The sequence below is a fragment of the Siniperca chuatsi genome, linkage group LG7 (genome assembly GCF_020085105.1).
Source record: "Siniperca chuatsi isolate FFG_IHB_CAS linkage group LG7, ASM2008510v1, whole genome shotgun sequence".
Taxonomy (NCBI): domain Eukaryota; kingdom Metazoa; phylum Chordata; class Actinopteri; order Centrarchiformes; family Sinipercidae; genus Siniperca; species Siniperca chuatsi.
Genome location: NC_058048.1, coordinates 20,782,636 through 20,799,375, shown reverse-complemented (window position 1 = coordinate 20,799,375; position 16,740 = coordinate 20,782,636). Strand labels below are relative to the sequence as shown.

Here is a 16,740-nt window from a genome sequence, read left to right as displayed (position 1 = left end):
GGCACCCTCCTCCCATCCCCCTCTCAAGCACTTTGTCTCCATGGCAATGTTTTGAATGAAATTTAGGACAGGAAAGGTTTTCTTTTTTATACCAAGGGATCTGTAAAATTAGCAGAACTCTATAGAAACTGTGGTTCTTAGTGTATTTAGGCGAACACTAAGTGGTATTGATAAATGTCAGACAAATATGTACAGAAAGGGGGACTTGGAAGCATTCAGAATAATAATGGTTTTCAATTTTCAGTCAGAAAATGTCATGCTGTGTTGGAACTGACCAGATTAGACCCTTTGAAAAAGTAATTGAAAAAAAAACCTCTCCTCTTTTCTCTTTCACAGTCAGCGGTTTGGAGACTGTTATCGGCCTGTATGGGGAAACACTCGAAATCCCGTGCAACAAAGGAGCAGTAAAAGCAGAAGACGTCGTGATGACTAAATGGAAATATGTAAGTCACAGTGGAGGTCAATAGATTCAAAATGGTGAAGTTCGTCTGACACCCACTTATCATGTCTGAACCACGCCCAGTCTGAGTGCATATGCCATGCATTAGACCGTGCATCTGTCCCTCCATATGACACTGCATGAACACAGGGTGTGGAACAAAACACTGTGCTTTTATTTGAACTGGAAGCTAATGCCATATGTGACAGACATGTAAGACGTGCACTCTGCTCTGCTCACCAGGACAAAGGAGATGGACTTTCAGGACACCTGCTGGTCAAGCAGAAAAACCAGAATGTCTCAATCAGTGCCACTGATGAATACAAGGGCCGCGTAAGCCTGGCTGCAAACTCCGGTCTGCTGCTTTCTGCGGCCAAGCTGACTGACCAGCGGACCTTCACCTGCATGGTGGTGGCTAGTGCAGACATCACAGAATACCCAGTTACTGTGGTGGTCTACAGTGAGTACAAGCTGACAAGCATCTAAAATAACTTTCCTTTTTTTGATTGCTTTAGTTTAAGTGCTGAAATGACTGACATGTGCAACATGCAACACACCCATCACCTACAATAACACCCTGTTCATCAACACTTTTTTTCTGTATTGCAGAGACACCAGCAGGCCTAGAGATTTCTGACAAAGCAGAGGAACTAGAGATTGGCAAACTTACTAAGGTGGGTTTTTAATGATAAACATTGCTTACCTACATTATTTTAAGCAGTAAACTGTCAAGGGAAATCCCTCACTTGAGCCAAGGTATCTTGCGGCATAGCAGAAACCATGTTACTACTACAGAAATTAGTTCTTTGAAGTGATTCTCATGAATTAGTAAAGAGCAGCCCCCCCCGCAATTAAAATACCCAAAGGATCTGAGGGGCTTTAGAAATGCTTTGGGCATTTCATGGTCTATTGCGTAGGAAACTACTCGGCCATCTAATGCCGGAGAGGCGCTAAAAAATTAGCTCAGATGCTGGGTCATTTAAGAAGATGCAGATTTATTCTAAAATCATGACATGGTGATTTTTTTTTTTCAATATTTTTGTCTTCGAGTGCAGGTTTTTGCTGTTTTTCTCAAGTTTTCATATTTTTGTTTCACAGCTAGGAACATGTGTTGCACAAGACGCCAATCCAGCTGCAAATATCACATGGTTAAAGAACAATAAACCTCTAGTGGCTGATGGGAAAGGTGTGTATTCTTCATCCTGTTGCGTGATTATAAATGCTAACAAAACAGCTCTTTGGGGTGGTTCTGACATTTATAAATATTACATACACTAATGTATTTATTCTCTCTCTTGACTGGGACCGTTACTGTAAATTATTCTTCAGTGATGAATTGTGCTGTACTCGCCAACAGTGCAAATGCAGTGTTTTGGCCATTACACCATTTTTTTTTTCCTTGTTAGAGTTTTCATACAGAGTTGTTTGTTTTCTGTCCAGGGATTTCCATCCAAGCCTCGGTGCTGGTAGACCCTGTTACTGGCCTTTCGACCACTTCCTCCATACTGGAGTACTCGGCCGAGAAGGAAGACACGGATGCCCAGTTCACCTGCAGCACTCAACACACTGTGGGCGCAGAGCAGGTGTCCTCTCCAGTGACCTTCACTATCACCTGTGAGTCACAGAACCCCACTAACAACTTTCACTGGACACACTTTCTAAACTGCACCAACTGCTGTCTGCAGGCGAGCTGTTGTCAGAGTAACGTCTGCACAAAATAAAAGACTAAAATGTTGGTTGATGATGTTTGGGTTTTTTTGTTGTTGTTTTTTTTTTTCCAGTTTCATCATCACCACAAGATATGAAAAGTTAATACTCTGTCCCATATTTACCTCTCCAAAGGAATAAAATTTTTTTGTCTTCAGGACATTTCAAGAACCTGCTCAGAGACTTCTATAATATTTAATATAGTTATGTCATGTGCCAAGTAGGAAGTGGATAGTTTTTGTTTCAGATCAGGATCCAGCTGTAGCTCCACACATTTCCCACAAAAGGATTTCTTAAAGTAATAGTTTGACATATTGAGAAATACACTTCTTCGCTTTCTTGCCAAGAGTTAGATGAGAAGATCGATACCACTCTCATGTCTGTACAGTAAATATGAAGTAACAGCCAGCAGCTGGTTAGCTTAGCTTAGTATAAAGACTAGCTAGCCGGCCAAGAAATAACTCCCTGCAAAACTTAAAGTTGTCATTTTTACACTTTGGTTTTTGTACGGATGAAATGGATAAGATATAACGCCAGGCAAGCTGTTTCCGCCTGTTGACCGTCTCCTCCAGTAGCTTCATATTTAACAGACAGACATGAGAGTGGTATTGATCCTCTGATCCTCTAACTCTCGGCAAGAACGGAAGTAAGCGCATTTATGTCTGAAATATGTTAAAGACTAGTTTAAAAAACAACAATGCAGGGTTTTTCCACTTTTAGAAGATTACTCTGGTCGAACAGTTTTATACCAGGTGGATCTGTTTTAGAATTTTCCTATCGGTATATGTGCATTTTTTTTTTCACCGTGAGCACCGTGAACTTCTTTAATTTTTTTTCTTCAGGTTTGACAGAAGTGGTGCTATTTTCAATTCTGAGCTTCAATTATTAAAGTGGGCATGTTTCTATTGTCTGTAATGTGATTTTGATATATTTTGGTGAGTAAAAAGCTACCAAATGTTATTTAATATGACATGACATGAATTTGCAAATACAGTCAAAGGTACCACTAGTCTGACTGTTTCATCAGCATCATGTACAGTGTCTCGCTGGGCTTTTCAAAACTACATCAGCAGAAGCTACTGACCCACAAGCTCTCAACGAAGACCAAGAAAAACTCTTAAAAACCTCAGCTGTAGCCGGTGGAGACAGACTGCCGCCTGTGTTATTTTTCAACTAGAAAGACAAAAGTAACGGCACCTTTAATGGTGAAAGTTGAAAAATGAGGCGTGGATTCTGTAACTCTGTTGTGGGATTTATACTGAACGCAGCATTAAATATTGAAGTTACCTGCTCAGCGTGGCCTTTTAAGTAGAACTTATCAGTGCTGGAACACTTTCTTACAAGAAATGTGAGGAGTTTGTCTCAGATGGAGCAGAAACATTGAGCTTTAAAAGGATTGTTTGCTCGAGTGCCTCAGAATATGACTGCAATTCAACCATCTCCTCAGCTGAATTTTGAAGTTGGTCATAACCAATACTGAGGCACAAAGTTACAGCTCTCTGTAGCATGCTGACACAGTCGGTCTCTGCAGTCAGCTGTTGGGGGGCACACGCTCCACTTGATAAACCCTCCTCACATACGTCCCCTCTCTGACTTTCTATCTCCTATTTTGTGCACAGACTCCACAGAGAACATCGTCCTTCAGGTCATTGCTCAGGACCCTCTAGTAGAAGGAGACAATGTGACTCTGAAGTGTGTGGCAGACGGTAACCCAGCTCCTACCAGCTTTAATTTCCACCTTAAGGTACACATACTCATCGATATCTCATCAAACGCTCAGAAATTCCTTCCATTTATGCTTATCACAGCTTTGCACCTAAAAATGTATTATGTTGTTTCTCTTCAACAAACAAATCACCTGCCATTGTTTGATTGAATGTCTTTGAAGGGAGAGTTGGTGAAAGTGGAAGATGCAGATACTCACACCATCACAAATGTCTCACGTGACACCACTGGTGAATACAAATGCTCTCTCATTGACAACCCAACAATGGAAGCATCCAAGGACATCACAGTCAACTGTAAGAGACCAAAATGTGTTGTATTTCTTGAAAAATAGAAATTACTGCAATTTTGCCACATGCCAGCAGGGCCGTGAGCCAAGTGCAGAGTTGTATGGTTAGCAGCAGGAATGTTTTGACCCTTGTCAGGCCTCTGAACCATCTTTTCACCATACTCTCCTCTCTCTTTTTAGACCTAGACATCAATTTAAGCCCCTCTGGAAATATCATCAAGAATGCTGGAGAGGCCTTGGATGTAACTCTCCAGATTGATGCTTCCGGAGAATCAAAGGTCTCCTGGACAAAGGTAAAAGCAATCTTTTATACGACAAAGCCGAAGTCAATGAAGACAAGTTTGTGTTTGTTACTGACAGTCCTGATACTCTTTTCATTTAATTCAGGATAATGTTAAACTGGACAAAGAGCCCAAGTTTACCAAGGTTACTTACTCGGACTCTGGCCTCTATGAGTGCGAGGTGACAATGGGACTCCTCAGCCGAAAAGCTGCTTTTGACCTGGTTGTCGAAGGTAAGGGCTTAAAGGAAACTCAGAGATGTTGGGAAATATGCTTAATCGCTTTGCTTTGTTGCTGGAGACTCATACCACTCCCATGTCTGTATGGCAAAAATTAAGCTACAGCTTAGCTTAGCTTAAAGACTGCCAATGGGGAAACAGCTAGCCTGGCTCTGTCTAAAAAAACATCTGCCTAAAAACTACCCCTGAAGCTCACAAATTAACATGTTGTATCTTGTTTGTACAAAAACTGTGTAAAAACGACTCTTTGTGGTTTCATGGGGGGTTACCAGGCAACCAGCAGAGACTCCAGCAAGTTACTCACTTACACTTTTTGTAAATTTTTTTAAAAAGTTTTTTGTACGAATTAAACAAATGAAAGATAATTATATATTATAGAGTGAGCTGTTGAGGTGCTGGTTGGTGGATTTTGTTACCTTTGGACAGAGCCAGGCTAGCTCTTTCCTGTCTATATTCTATGCTAAGCTAAGCTAACCAGCTGCTGGCTTGGCTCCATATTTACCGTAGAGACATGAGAGTGGTATCAATCTTCTCGTCTAACCCTCAAAAAGAAAGCGAATGAATGAAATGCAGCCATGACAAAATCATTTTCTCATTCAGATGTATCTGAAGAGTTACGTGCTGTTGCAGGTGCTCCAGTTATCAGACAGCTGTCCAAACAGCGCGGTGAAGACGGCCAACATAAAGTCTTGATTTGTGAGGCTGAAGGTTCTCCAAAGCCAGCTGTTTCCTGGAGCATCAATGGCACCTCGGTATGCACACCCACACTCTTACAGCATTAGCCCTTATCATAATTACATTCTTCCACCAATAATTGTTTTTCTGAAGGTCATATTTATTAATTTTAATATAATTGCACATACATTTTTTTCATTGTGATTGTAACAACATTTTATTTTTTCATATACGCTCAGCTCCTTCTGTGCAAGAACACAGGAAATCCTTCAGGCTCTTGCCTTGAAGAAACATACTGTATTAACAGTAACAAATACTGTAGTACTGTAATTAAAATATAATTCTTCAGTTTATTGTCACATAGGAACTAACTGGAAAAAAACATTCTATTTAGATCAGAATGGATAAAAACTCAAATATGTGAATTTAAAACCACTGCAACTATTCATCAGTGATCTGTTTTTTATTACAAGGCAAGATGGTTCGGTTGGGCTGGATGACCAGAGGTTGGAAGTATCGCACATCTGCGTTTTAGGAGTGAATGAGGGTGAATGACAATTTAGCAGTTTTAACGTGGTAACATTAAGTGTGGTTTAATACTACAGCTAACGCTTCTTGAGAAGCTGTTTGTCAGAAATACAACAGCAGAGCAACTGGTGTATCTGTTTACAGTGCAATCAAGCAAGTAGTTTTTGAGTAATTTACTAACAGTAAAGCTGGATTACGTTTCCTGGGAATCCCTTGTGTGTAGGCAGGCAGTTTGAATCCAGCATGGGAATCGTGGACTCTGCCACTAACAATGAAAACTACTATATAGAGAGGTAATTAATTAATATAAATACATTGAAGGGCTATTGCTGAAAAAATGCCAACCATAAATAGTATCAAAAACAGGGGTTGTTTTCGTAGAAATCTCAAGAATTATAACTTTAAAACTGAAATCAGTTGCTGTGGAAGGTTGTCTTGATTGTAGAAGCCTGCCCTTTGCATGTGAAGGCTGACGCCGCTGGGCTTTAATGGGTTTAATTTCAATAACTGAACCACAGAATTTATCGTCAGTGTCGTCTAGGAGAGTTGCACCCCAACAAGACGATTTCTCAGTGGCAGATTATGGAGAAAGAGTTTCCCCCATGCACTTGTTAACGTTTTCCAGCACAGCTGAATGTAACAATTTATTGATGAAAAAAACAAGATGGATATCAGCTTTAACATGAGACTACAGATCCCGGTTATTCTGCAGGGCCTCATCACGACCACCTAGAAACACACTTAATGCTGAAATAAAGTTTTCTAGAGACACATCATTCAGAATGCTTTGAGTGTTTCTGTCCTTTTTTCCCTTTAAAGCACTTCATTCTTTTGCTCATAAATCAATACTGGTTGTCATAGAAATTCGTGTTGTGATAATGGTCTTCCTGTGTAAAATGGCAACAGGTTTGTCCTACAGCAAGAACTGCAGTGACATCTTTAAGTAACAGCGTCTAAATATTGTCAACAAAGTAGCCAAAACATATTGTAGATGGTTTCTATCTGCAGCAGGTGAATGGAAAAACTAATTTTGGCTTCATTTGGAACTACGGCATGATACACTTTGTGATTATATTTAGAGCTATTTAAGTGTCTGGTTCATCTAACAACTTCTGAAAATACATTTGTTCCTTCACTGAACGTCCAGTTGCTATAAATGCTTCTTTAAGCAGTGAAGACAAACCACTGAGCTGCTCATATGGTTGTTTAAATATAATGGCACTGTTTTCCTCAAAACAAACCTATGAATAACATCAGCAAAGATGTGAAGGTGTGACTAAACAGAAGCATCATCCCCTTGGACTCTGTGAAGAAGCAAAACAATCCAGTGTTTGCCAGTGCCTTGGTCCTGAGACAGTTCATGTTTTGCTTTTGCCACTCACCCTGTACTGCAGAGTAGTGAGTGAGTGAATACTCCCTGTTATGTGCATAGCAGTTTGCACTGTTTTTCCCAGCTGTCACACTTTTGAACTTATCTAGTCCAAACATTTCTAGGCGGTTAAGTAAATTTCTTCATTTTCTCTGAGGCTCAAACACAGTGTTTTGCACCAGACTGTGATGGAGACAATTTTTTTTAAATGAACCTTTTTTCTCCTTTGTTTCTGTGGTGTACCTGTGTGCACACTGATAGCAGAACCACTCAATGAGGCCGTTTGAATTACATATGAACCCGAGGGCGTGTGTAGGATGGTTGCACTTCTTTTCAGCCCTTTCAGTCAGTGTCTAACCTCAAAAATAACCTCAAAACCTGAACCTGTGTGTAATAATTAATCAACTCCAAAGGTGCACAGAACTCTTTCACCAAAGGATAATGCATTTTGGAGATAACACACATTGCTACATTTCAGTCAAAGTTTATTTTTTCTCCTCTCATCGCATCCTTTAAAGCCTACTCAGAGAGAATAATGTAAGGCTTGAATACAGGCTCAGTAATAGGTATTTACAAAATTGCCACATCGAGAGGATGTGAAAAGGGTGTTGGCACTTTGTCTTTGTGTCTGAGGTTTTCCTCTGAGAATCAAGTGTCTACATCCCAGAGGCACCCATGCTGTGTCTTTGTCATGGAGTCACGTATCAATCCAATGCCACCCCCTAGTGGTACAAAATATACACTTCTTACATGCCGTGCCAGGTTTATAGATCCAACAGTGTACAGTCAGATATGTAAATACTAACTTTTTTTTTTTGTTGTTTGTTCAGCTTGATGAAAGTCCCTTCGTCAACGGAAAGATAACACACAAGATCACAGTTGTGCCTACTGCAAATCTGACTGTCTCTTGTACGGTGTCCAATGAGTTTGGCGTGGATACCAGAGCTATAAATGTGTCATCCTGTAAGTAGTGGTAGTATAGTCCTTCCGTCTCTCTCCGCTTCCTATTTGTCCTAAAGCCTAACTCCGTAATCTGCCTTTGTGGATGTTTTCCTACTCTGCTCACTAACTCTTTCTGTCTGCATGCTGACTTCACATAATGTTAAGATGCTTAAATAAAACTACAATAATTTAGCAGGTATGTACTTGAGGGTAAACACACCTAATTTAGGATATTTTTAATCTGTGAATAAAAAATCACATCATTTTTGGCTGACATAAACCAATCTTATATATACTCTGTCTAATCATCCAATCAGTTTACTTTAATCCAAAATTTTAGTCCAAACTAGGGAAAGATAAGCATTCATAGATAAGCATGAGAAGAAAAACATAAATAAATACATGATTTATGAATTAGAAGCAAAAATAAATGCTGCTTTTGAGGTATTAACAGATTTTTGTTTTGTTACATTGGTGGTGGATGATCACTGAGATCACTGTCAAAATGTAATTAATGCATGCACTTAGCACTTTGTGCACACTGTTGTCCAAAAGCGTGCAGTGTTAACATCATTCTTTGCTCTCTCTCTTGCTTACTCATTCCTGTGTGTTTGAGACAGCATTTCACCTCTCTTTTCCCCTCGCTCAGTGTGTGTATGTTGGGATGCTGGATTTAATCTGTTTCCTCTTTGCATGCATAAGTAGAATAGAAGTAGATTAGTAGTATTTTTCTGGACATCAAGCTTGTTTTTTTTTTTTTTCCTTTTGGTTGGACGTTAATTTTATTTTATATCTGATTTCAGTATTTGAGGAGGTGAGAATGGATAAACAAGGTAAGTTGTAGCAGTCTTCTTGCTTGTTAGAAACGGTGGGAGGGGGGTGAGTAAAGATTATGGGGGAATCAAATGTTGCTCACTGAAAGAAGGCTCTTGATCAAATATTTACCTTTATCATCACCTTGGACTCTACAACTGGAAAATCAATCTTTGGACAGTGTGTTTCTATTAATAAAATACAGATATGAAGGAATAAGAGGAATGGAGCTACCAGCATCCTGACAAAATGTCAGCATTGTCCGTAATCCCATTGGCTAATGAAATGAGTCAATCTAAGAATATCTGTCATTAACATTTAACTCAGTGACTCATAACCATGTACAGTGCGAATGTGTCCACTCATCAATGCATTTATTGCACATAATGACTTTTTTTTCTTCGCTATATTCATATGCATTCAGGCTGGCGTTTCACACTGAAATGTGTCTCGCAGGTCTCTGATGCTTATGTTTCACCTTTGTTACAGACCAATCAGATGATAGCGACCAAACCAAGTTGGTGGTTGGAGTTGTAGTCGGTCTCCTCGTCGCCACTGTGGTTATAGGCCTGGCATACTTGGTCTACATGAAGAAATCCAAGTAAGAATTCAGCATTAACCTTTCTGCAAACCATAATACTGTTTTTATAATTTTTGAATTCACAAATTCACTTTTGCCCCAGGGGCTGTGCAGTGTGTGGGCCACATATATGGCCTGTTTTTTGCCAATAGTGTTCTCACTTTTAATCGTAGACACAGACCGACTTTACATTCATCTGGGCCTCATCTCATTTTATACACAACCTCTAGTTTTTTTCAAAAAAGAACAAATCATGCTTTATTATTTAATACATTTAAATACATGGTTCAAATATTATGTTAGAAATCTTATTTTGTATATTTTGTGGGCAGATACAATACAATACATGTACGTATGAGGATTATGTAGTAGTATTATGGCAGAAGAAAACAATTAAGCACAGGACATGAAGCAGTCTAGACAATTTCTAAGAACGTCCAGAATAAGCTCCACCTGCTTCCGATATAAATCCAAGTACAGATATTTTTGTGAAATAAACAGATATAGATAGTAGCTTTGCGTTACCCCATAGTGTATACCCAGTCACCACCAAGTGCCCATCAAATACACATCGAGTACTATACATGTCAGCTTCGTTATATGCCCAGTGAAGAGCACTACTATGCTTGAATAATAGGACCTGGCAGTAGGTTTTCTGTGTGTAAATTAATTTAGGAATGAACCATGTGAGTACAATATAAACTAAAATAATTAACTAAAAACAATATTTTCTTACAGCAATTAAAGGAATAGTTTGACATTTGGGGAAATATGTTTATTAGCTTTCTTGCCAAGAGTTGGAAGAGAAGATTGATACCACTCTCATGTCTGTACGTTAAATATAAAGCTGGAGTCAGCAGATGGTTAGCTTAGCTTAGCATAAAGACTGGAAACAGAAGCAAACAACCATCTAGAGTAAAAATGACAAGTGGTGGTTTTACAGTGGTTTACGTGCCGGGCTATCTACTTCCTGGAGTCTGCGCTTGCTTGCCAGGCAACTTCATGGTGATGATAAGATGGCAGGAAGTCCCTGCTCCCGGCCAAGAAATAGTCTGGCACAAACCCCCCGGTAAACCATACCTTGTAGTTATTACACTTCAGTTTTTGCTCGGATAAACAAGCAATAGATAATGTGTTAATTAGTGAGCTTTTGAGGTGCCGGTAGGCAGATTTTTGTTACCTTTGGACAGAGCCAGGCTAGCGGTTTCCCCATGCTTTCAGTCTTTATGCTAAGCTAAGCTAACCGGCTGCTTGATCCAGCTTCATATTTGACAGACAAATATGAGAGTGGTATTGATCTTCTTATCTAACTTTTGACTATTCCTTTAACTGAATTAACAAAAAAAAAAACTATTCACCGCAGTGAATCTGGGGCTTTTTAAGGCACCGGGCAGTTGTCTGTTTTTCCCACCTGGTAATCAACCTTGTATTTCAACACAGCATCATACCATGTATTAGTTTAGTTTAGTATTATTTAGTTTTTTTTTAAATAAAATATATGACCGTAGAGAGAAGGTTATCAGCATGTTAGGTAACAAGGTTTTATTCTGAACAGGCAAGGAAGCTGGAAGACTGGTGAAAAGGAGAACGGGTCTTCTGAGGAGGAGAAAAAACTGGAGGAGAAAGTGGAGGAGAACAGCCAAAAGGCTGAGGTGTAAAAAAACAGCAACCATCCTTTGGGAATGTGAAAGGTAGAAAACAAAACATTTGCATCATAAACCTAAATAAAGATTAACAAAGTCATTCTCATTTGAATAACATTATTTTCATTCAATCTTTTCTTTCCAGTGAGAATATGGAACTTTTGCACATTTCTCTTCACCTCTGTCTTTTGGGGGAAAAACAAGTGTACATTGGGATGAAGACGATTTGGTTTCAGGGAGAATTTTACTAAAAAGCATATCCAACCCCCACCCCCTCAAACCCGCACCCCTCCATTCCTAAAAAAAAAAAGGAAAAAAAAGAAGAATGGATACTGTATGTGATATACATAACTTGTCTGCACTGCTGATACACATGTAAACTTGTCTACTATTAGGATTCATGTCTGTTAGAATGAAATTTGGGAAACTTGAGAAAATGCTGATCTTTTTGGTTTTGTTAGTTGATGCAAGTAAAATTACTACTAGACCAGTTGCCTTTGCTGTAAGGATGTGTAGGCCTTCATTAGTCTGTGTTTGACTCTTCGGCCCTCGGAGACATAGCAGGAACCGAGGGACATCACCGCCATCGCTTCTTAGTTTCACATCAGGATAGTCGTAACAATCTCTGCCTTCAACATCAGTGTACTAAATCTGTTTATTTGTTCATTCAGGCGTAAAAACACGTTGAAATTGAGATGAACTTCCTGAAAGGGCTATGGGTATATTGTTATACTCGGCATTAGTTATAGATGGTAATATGATTTACATGTTGCATTGCAGGAAGTAGGTGATGTGCCACAGAGTTCTTTGGTGTTACATGATTTTTTTTGTTCTTTAATTGTGTGTACCTCTTTGCAAAGTAACCAGGAGATGAAAATGACAGAAACTCAGTTCATTTTGCTTGTCTCTTTTTCAAATGTACTGTACATTCAACATAACCACTGTATAACACAAGCAGGTAGATTATTGAGAGAATGTATAGCATAACTCATTTTTCGCAGGAAAAAGTCATTGACCCTGTAGAAGTTAAATGATTTGTTTTTTTTGTTTATCTGTCAAGGCTGTAAGGGAATTCTCAATTTGTGCTCCATCACTGTTGAGGTATGATTGTTTATTCTGTAGCTATGGCATAATTTTGTAATGGACCACACGGACGACAGAACGTTTGTGTCAAAGTAGCCGTTATGATATGTTTGCCTTCTTTTGAAAATCTACCTGTAATTGCTTCAGTTTGTGATGTGCACTAGTGCTCATGTTTTCATGTCAGATTTGTGTAGAATACGATGGAATACGTGCAGCTGTACATGTCACAATTTTGGTCCTTCAAGAGCATTTACTAAATTCAAAAATGTATCAAGATCAGGATGTAATTGTTAAGTGTGTGGCTTTAATTTTCTTTTTGCTATTTATATTGTACAAGATAAAATGTCCTGGTAGGCAAATTCAATAATTGTCACATAATTCATAACTTGGATTCAAACCATTGATAAATTGCTTGCAGACTTTACAAAAAATGTAATTAAGTTCTGAGTCAGATAGATTCAGCATGTGATAATCTCAGACCTCCAAGCTGCTGTTTGTTGCCTACCTTGTTGAAAACCATCAAATTGGAAGAATGACCAAAGAAAATGAGCATTGCCATGCAAGTATTGTAAATACCTGATGTTTGTTTTTGTACTTTTGTTTAAAATAAAGTGTACATTTGGAAAAGTTATGTCCACTGAATATTAATTGTGTTGTTACAGTTTTCACGTTTTTCGTCTGATCATATTTTGAAATAAAGAACAACACGGTTCAGAAGTGTTTTTCACTTGTATACATGCAGAGAACGTCTGGGATGAAGGCATAGAATGTTTACTATTGGGTAATTTTAGAAAAATAAGAATATGGTAGGAAAATGATCATAACAGTGAGCAGAAAAAGAGTAATAATAATGTCTTTCAGTATATAAAATAAGTAGTGAATGCTGCAGGAGCAGATTTAGACGAAAATGTTTCTGCATCAGAGGCACAAAAATATACAACAAATGCATCATTTGTGGTAGAAATGATTGTAAATAAAAAAAAAAATGTTCCACTTGTGTTTCAAAAAGAGGGCAACTTTTTAATGAAGAATTGTCAAAATTCTTATCTCTGGGCACAAAACTGATCAGGATTTTGGATTTGATCGACAAAATCCTGATCAGTTTTGATATGAATTTTGGAAGGCAGAACCGAAAAAAGACATTATTACTGCAACATGTTTTTTAGTCTACAACATCAGGATGCCGTCTTATAATAGAAATTGGTTCCTTAACAAGAAACCTGCAAGCCTGACAGTTTTAGAAACTAGACGTCACATTTCAAGGCAGGTGTTGTCAGGAAACAGTAACATTAATAGACTTAATCCTGTTGCCATTGTGATCACAAACACCTGGAAAACAAATAGATGGATGGGCAGGTATGAGATGTGCGTAAGCCGCTTGTGATCATATCAGATTCAAAATCATTTAAACCTCTAACCAGTAACTACATTTAGTCAGATATTTCAGTACAATGTTTAGGTACTCCACTCCATATCAGAGGGAAATATTGTACTTTTTACACCACTGCATTCATTTCACAGCTATAGTTATATATAGTAATATATGATCAACATTTGGAATATAATGCATTTTTTATAGTAAACTACTCAAAAGGATATAAAGTAGTTAAAATTAGCTACACATCAAACAGGTGTTAATGCATCGCTAATAATAATCCAATAATAGAATGTATATAACATATATAATAATATAATATATATAAATATAACACTCAGTAAGGGGGGATTCTGCATAATTAATTATTTTACTTTTGATACTTAAAATGTATTTTGCTGATAATGCTTCTATACTTTTTTTCCATTAACTTATACAATACTATACTATACAATGGTGAAACAATATCAATCAGTACTGGTGTCTCTGCAGAGGCTTCCTTCCTTCCCCATTGAAACACCATTAAATTCACTGTAAAGCCCACAAACTGAAGTGGAAAAGGCCTGTGAGCACATTCACGCACAGAAGACGAGTGTTTGATCTGATTGGTGATTCTGCATTTTGAGCCATGAAATGCCTTTTAGGCAAAGACACGTGAACATTTAATTAAAATAATTTTTTACTTCAACTAGAAACACAAATTGTCTTTTTGACACACGGTCATTTTCAGGTCAATGTCGCCCGCAGGTTCAGTCCAGTAAGAGCCACTGCATATGATTAGTCATTACCTTTAAACAGCTTCTACTCAGCCAGTCAGTAGCTGTGTCACTATGCCCAATCTCCAAATAAAGTGTACGCTAAGAAATTTAGGCAACATGGACGTCATCACCAGATGGGTTGCAGAATACCAACCAAAATGAGCTTCTCCTGCCATCCTGTGGTCAAACAATATACTGTGACAGGCAGCGTTGGTATGAAGGAAAGATCTGTTACTCTAGTGGGGGTTTTCTGGGAACAGAGACTGTACTCACACAGTTCAGATCTGAGCTCATAACAAACACAGTGGACTTTTATTTTAACTTTGAGAATGCCAGGATAAATCTGATTAAAGATCCAAGCTCTATTTAGATTGAAAAACATACACATACATAAAACAAAACAAATTTGATAATCTGACCACCGATACAGTATGCAGACATATAGGGTTGTTATTTTGAACGCATTGACATTCAGGGATGAGAACCAACCGAAACATTAATACATTTAACACAGAGAACATAAAATCAAGATCTAATATATGAATTAAAATGATTAACTGATACAATTGCTCAGTTCCTGTATCAGAATCAGAAATACTTTATACCATCTGGATACTTATATAGAAAGTTGAGATGGTTCATGGTGGCATCTTTCTCTCCTGTCTCGTTCGTATAAGTGAAATAGAAAGGAAAGCTTAAATGATTTCACACATTTGGACCATTTGTTGTAGCTTTTAAACTACTATTTTAGTCACATTTGTCTGGTTCATGTTCAAATGGTCACAGTAAATTTCTTTTCTATATATTTTAAGATAATTCCTTCACAATTACAACAGTATTTCACGATCTTCAAACACAACAATCGCTAAATAATTATCTTGTGATCACAAAACATAGTTACAGCCATGACCTCTGTGGCCTTCAATAAGTACTGTATGTCCTCTGACTGTCAAACCCAAGAGGAAGATGACAAAGAGAACTTGTAATGCAATGAACTGAAACCATTTATTCTGAATGTTGTCAGCTGTTTCCCTTTCCATGGCTGACAATGATGATTTCATGATGTGAAACAAGTTCTAGTCTAAAATGCCCTTTAAAACCAAACAAACAAAAATCATCTTTGTCAGATGAGGTTAAGAGTAGTCTTAGATTGAATGCAGTCTTGAATTAACTAAACCAATTTTCCTTAAGGAATAAAGACTATGTTGTCTGTCAGAAGAAACACAATTCATACTAATTCAGTGAAGCCCAACAGGCTCCACCAGGCAGACAAATACAGTACTTATTGACACGAGCAACTGACTCAGTGACAATTTTGATGAAATCAGTTTACGAAACCTTTTTCACATGTACGAAGAAAATGCAGTGGTGATGATGTGACTGAGCCCATATATGCAATACTCACACAGGGGAAAGCACCCTCTTCTCTCCATCTACAGATCACTTTGGGGTTTTTAGTATTGTATTCTTTCAACATGATCTTCTATCTCTTTTTATTGTTTTGTTTGTTGAGGTGGAACAAGTATTCAGATCCTTTAATTAAGTATAAGCACTAATACCACACTGTTAAAATACTCCACTACAAGTAAAAGTCCTGCATTCAAAACGTTACTTAAGTAAAAGTACGTAAGTATTATTAGCAAAATTTACTTATACCAAAAGTAAAAGTATGTTGCATTTTACTGATGCAGTTGTTTAAGGTTGTGCTAATTTTAACTACTTTATATTGGTAGTTTAATCTACAGCAATGCATCATATTCTATAAGATCATCATATGTTTGTAATGTTGGTGTACTGTGAGAACCACGCATCTCTAAAAAGTAAACTTTTCATGAGCTCAGAAAATCTGCCCTGTTTTCAGCTTTGTAGCGAGGCATTTTCCAACTTATCCAAGTTTTTTTTTTTTTAATACTTTGTTTATCTTAAGAAGCAGGAGAATTTTCTCAACCCATAAAGGAACACTTAATCCTTCAGTTTATCAGAAACATTCAAATTCAGAATCACCAAATTTGGAGATACGAGGTTTTCACTGGACAGGTGAAATGAAGTAAAAAGTATAATATTTGCCTCTGAGATGTAGTGAAGTAAAAGTATAAAGTTGCATAAAATGGAAATACTCAAGGAAAGTACAAGTGCATCAAACTAATGAGGACTAACATGTTGTTGAAATTATTTTAACTTAGTCCAGGACTTTACAATCAAAAACTAATGAATACAAATAAAAAACAACAACCATTAACTGTTCTAGACTAAGGCCTACACATGGTTTACTTTACACCCTTGTGTTTAATCAC

General features: G+C 37.8%; 1 protein-coding gene across 4 annotated transcripts in view; it reads left to right on the top strand.

Annotated features, from left to right (window-relative positions):
* Window positions 1-12,944, top strand: part of LOC122879031 (CD166 antigen homolog) — a 37,691-nt gene extending 24,747 nt beyond the window's left edge. The window contains exons 2-16 of one of the 4 annotated variants that reach the window (XM_044202669.1): window positions 337-443; window positions 683-899; window positions 1,049-1,113; window positions 1,538-1,625; window positions 1,880-2,053; window positions 3,766-3,890; window positions 4,035-4,167; window positions 4,341-4,453; window positions 4,548-4,674; window positions 5,281-5,432; window positions 8,083-8,215; window positions 8,998-9,027; window positions 9,497-9,608; window positions 11,143-11,278; window positions 11,376-12,944. In XM_044202669.1, coding sequence (XP_044058604.1) covers window positions 337-443; window positions 683-899; window positions 1,049-1,113; window positions 1,538-1,625; window positions 1,880-2,053; window positions 3,766-3,890; window positions 4,035-4,167; window positions 4,341-4,453; window positions 4,548-4,674; window positions 5,281-5,432; window positions 8,083-8,215; window positions 8,998-9,027; window positions 9,497-9,608; window positions 11,143-11,245 — 1,679 coding nt within the window. In that variant the 3' untranslated portion in view covers window positions 11,246-11,278; window positions 11,376-12,944. The remainder of the gene's footprint in view (window positions 1-336; window positions 444-682; window positions 900-1,048; window positions 1,114-1,537; window positions 1,626-1,879; window positions 2,054-3,765; window positions 3,891-4,034; window positions 4,168-4,340; window positions 4,454-4,547; window positions 4,675-5,280; window positions 5,433-8,082; window positions 8,216-8,997; window positions 9,028-9,496; window positions 9,609-11,142; window positions 11,279-11,375) is intronic. The other 3 variants (XM_044202670.1, XM_044202671.1, XM_044202672.1) reach the window with 3 other exon arrangements.
* Window positions 12,945-16,740: the final 3,796 nt, after the last annotated feature.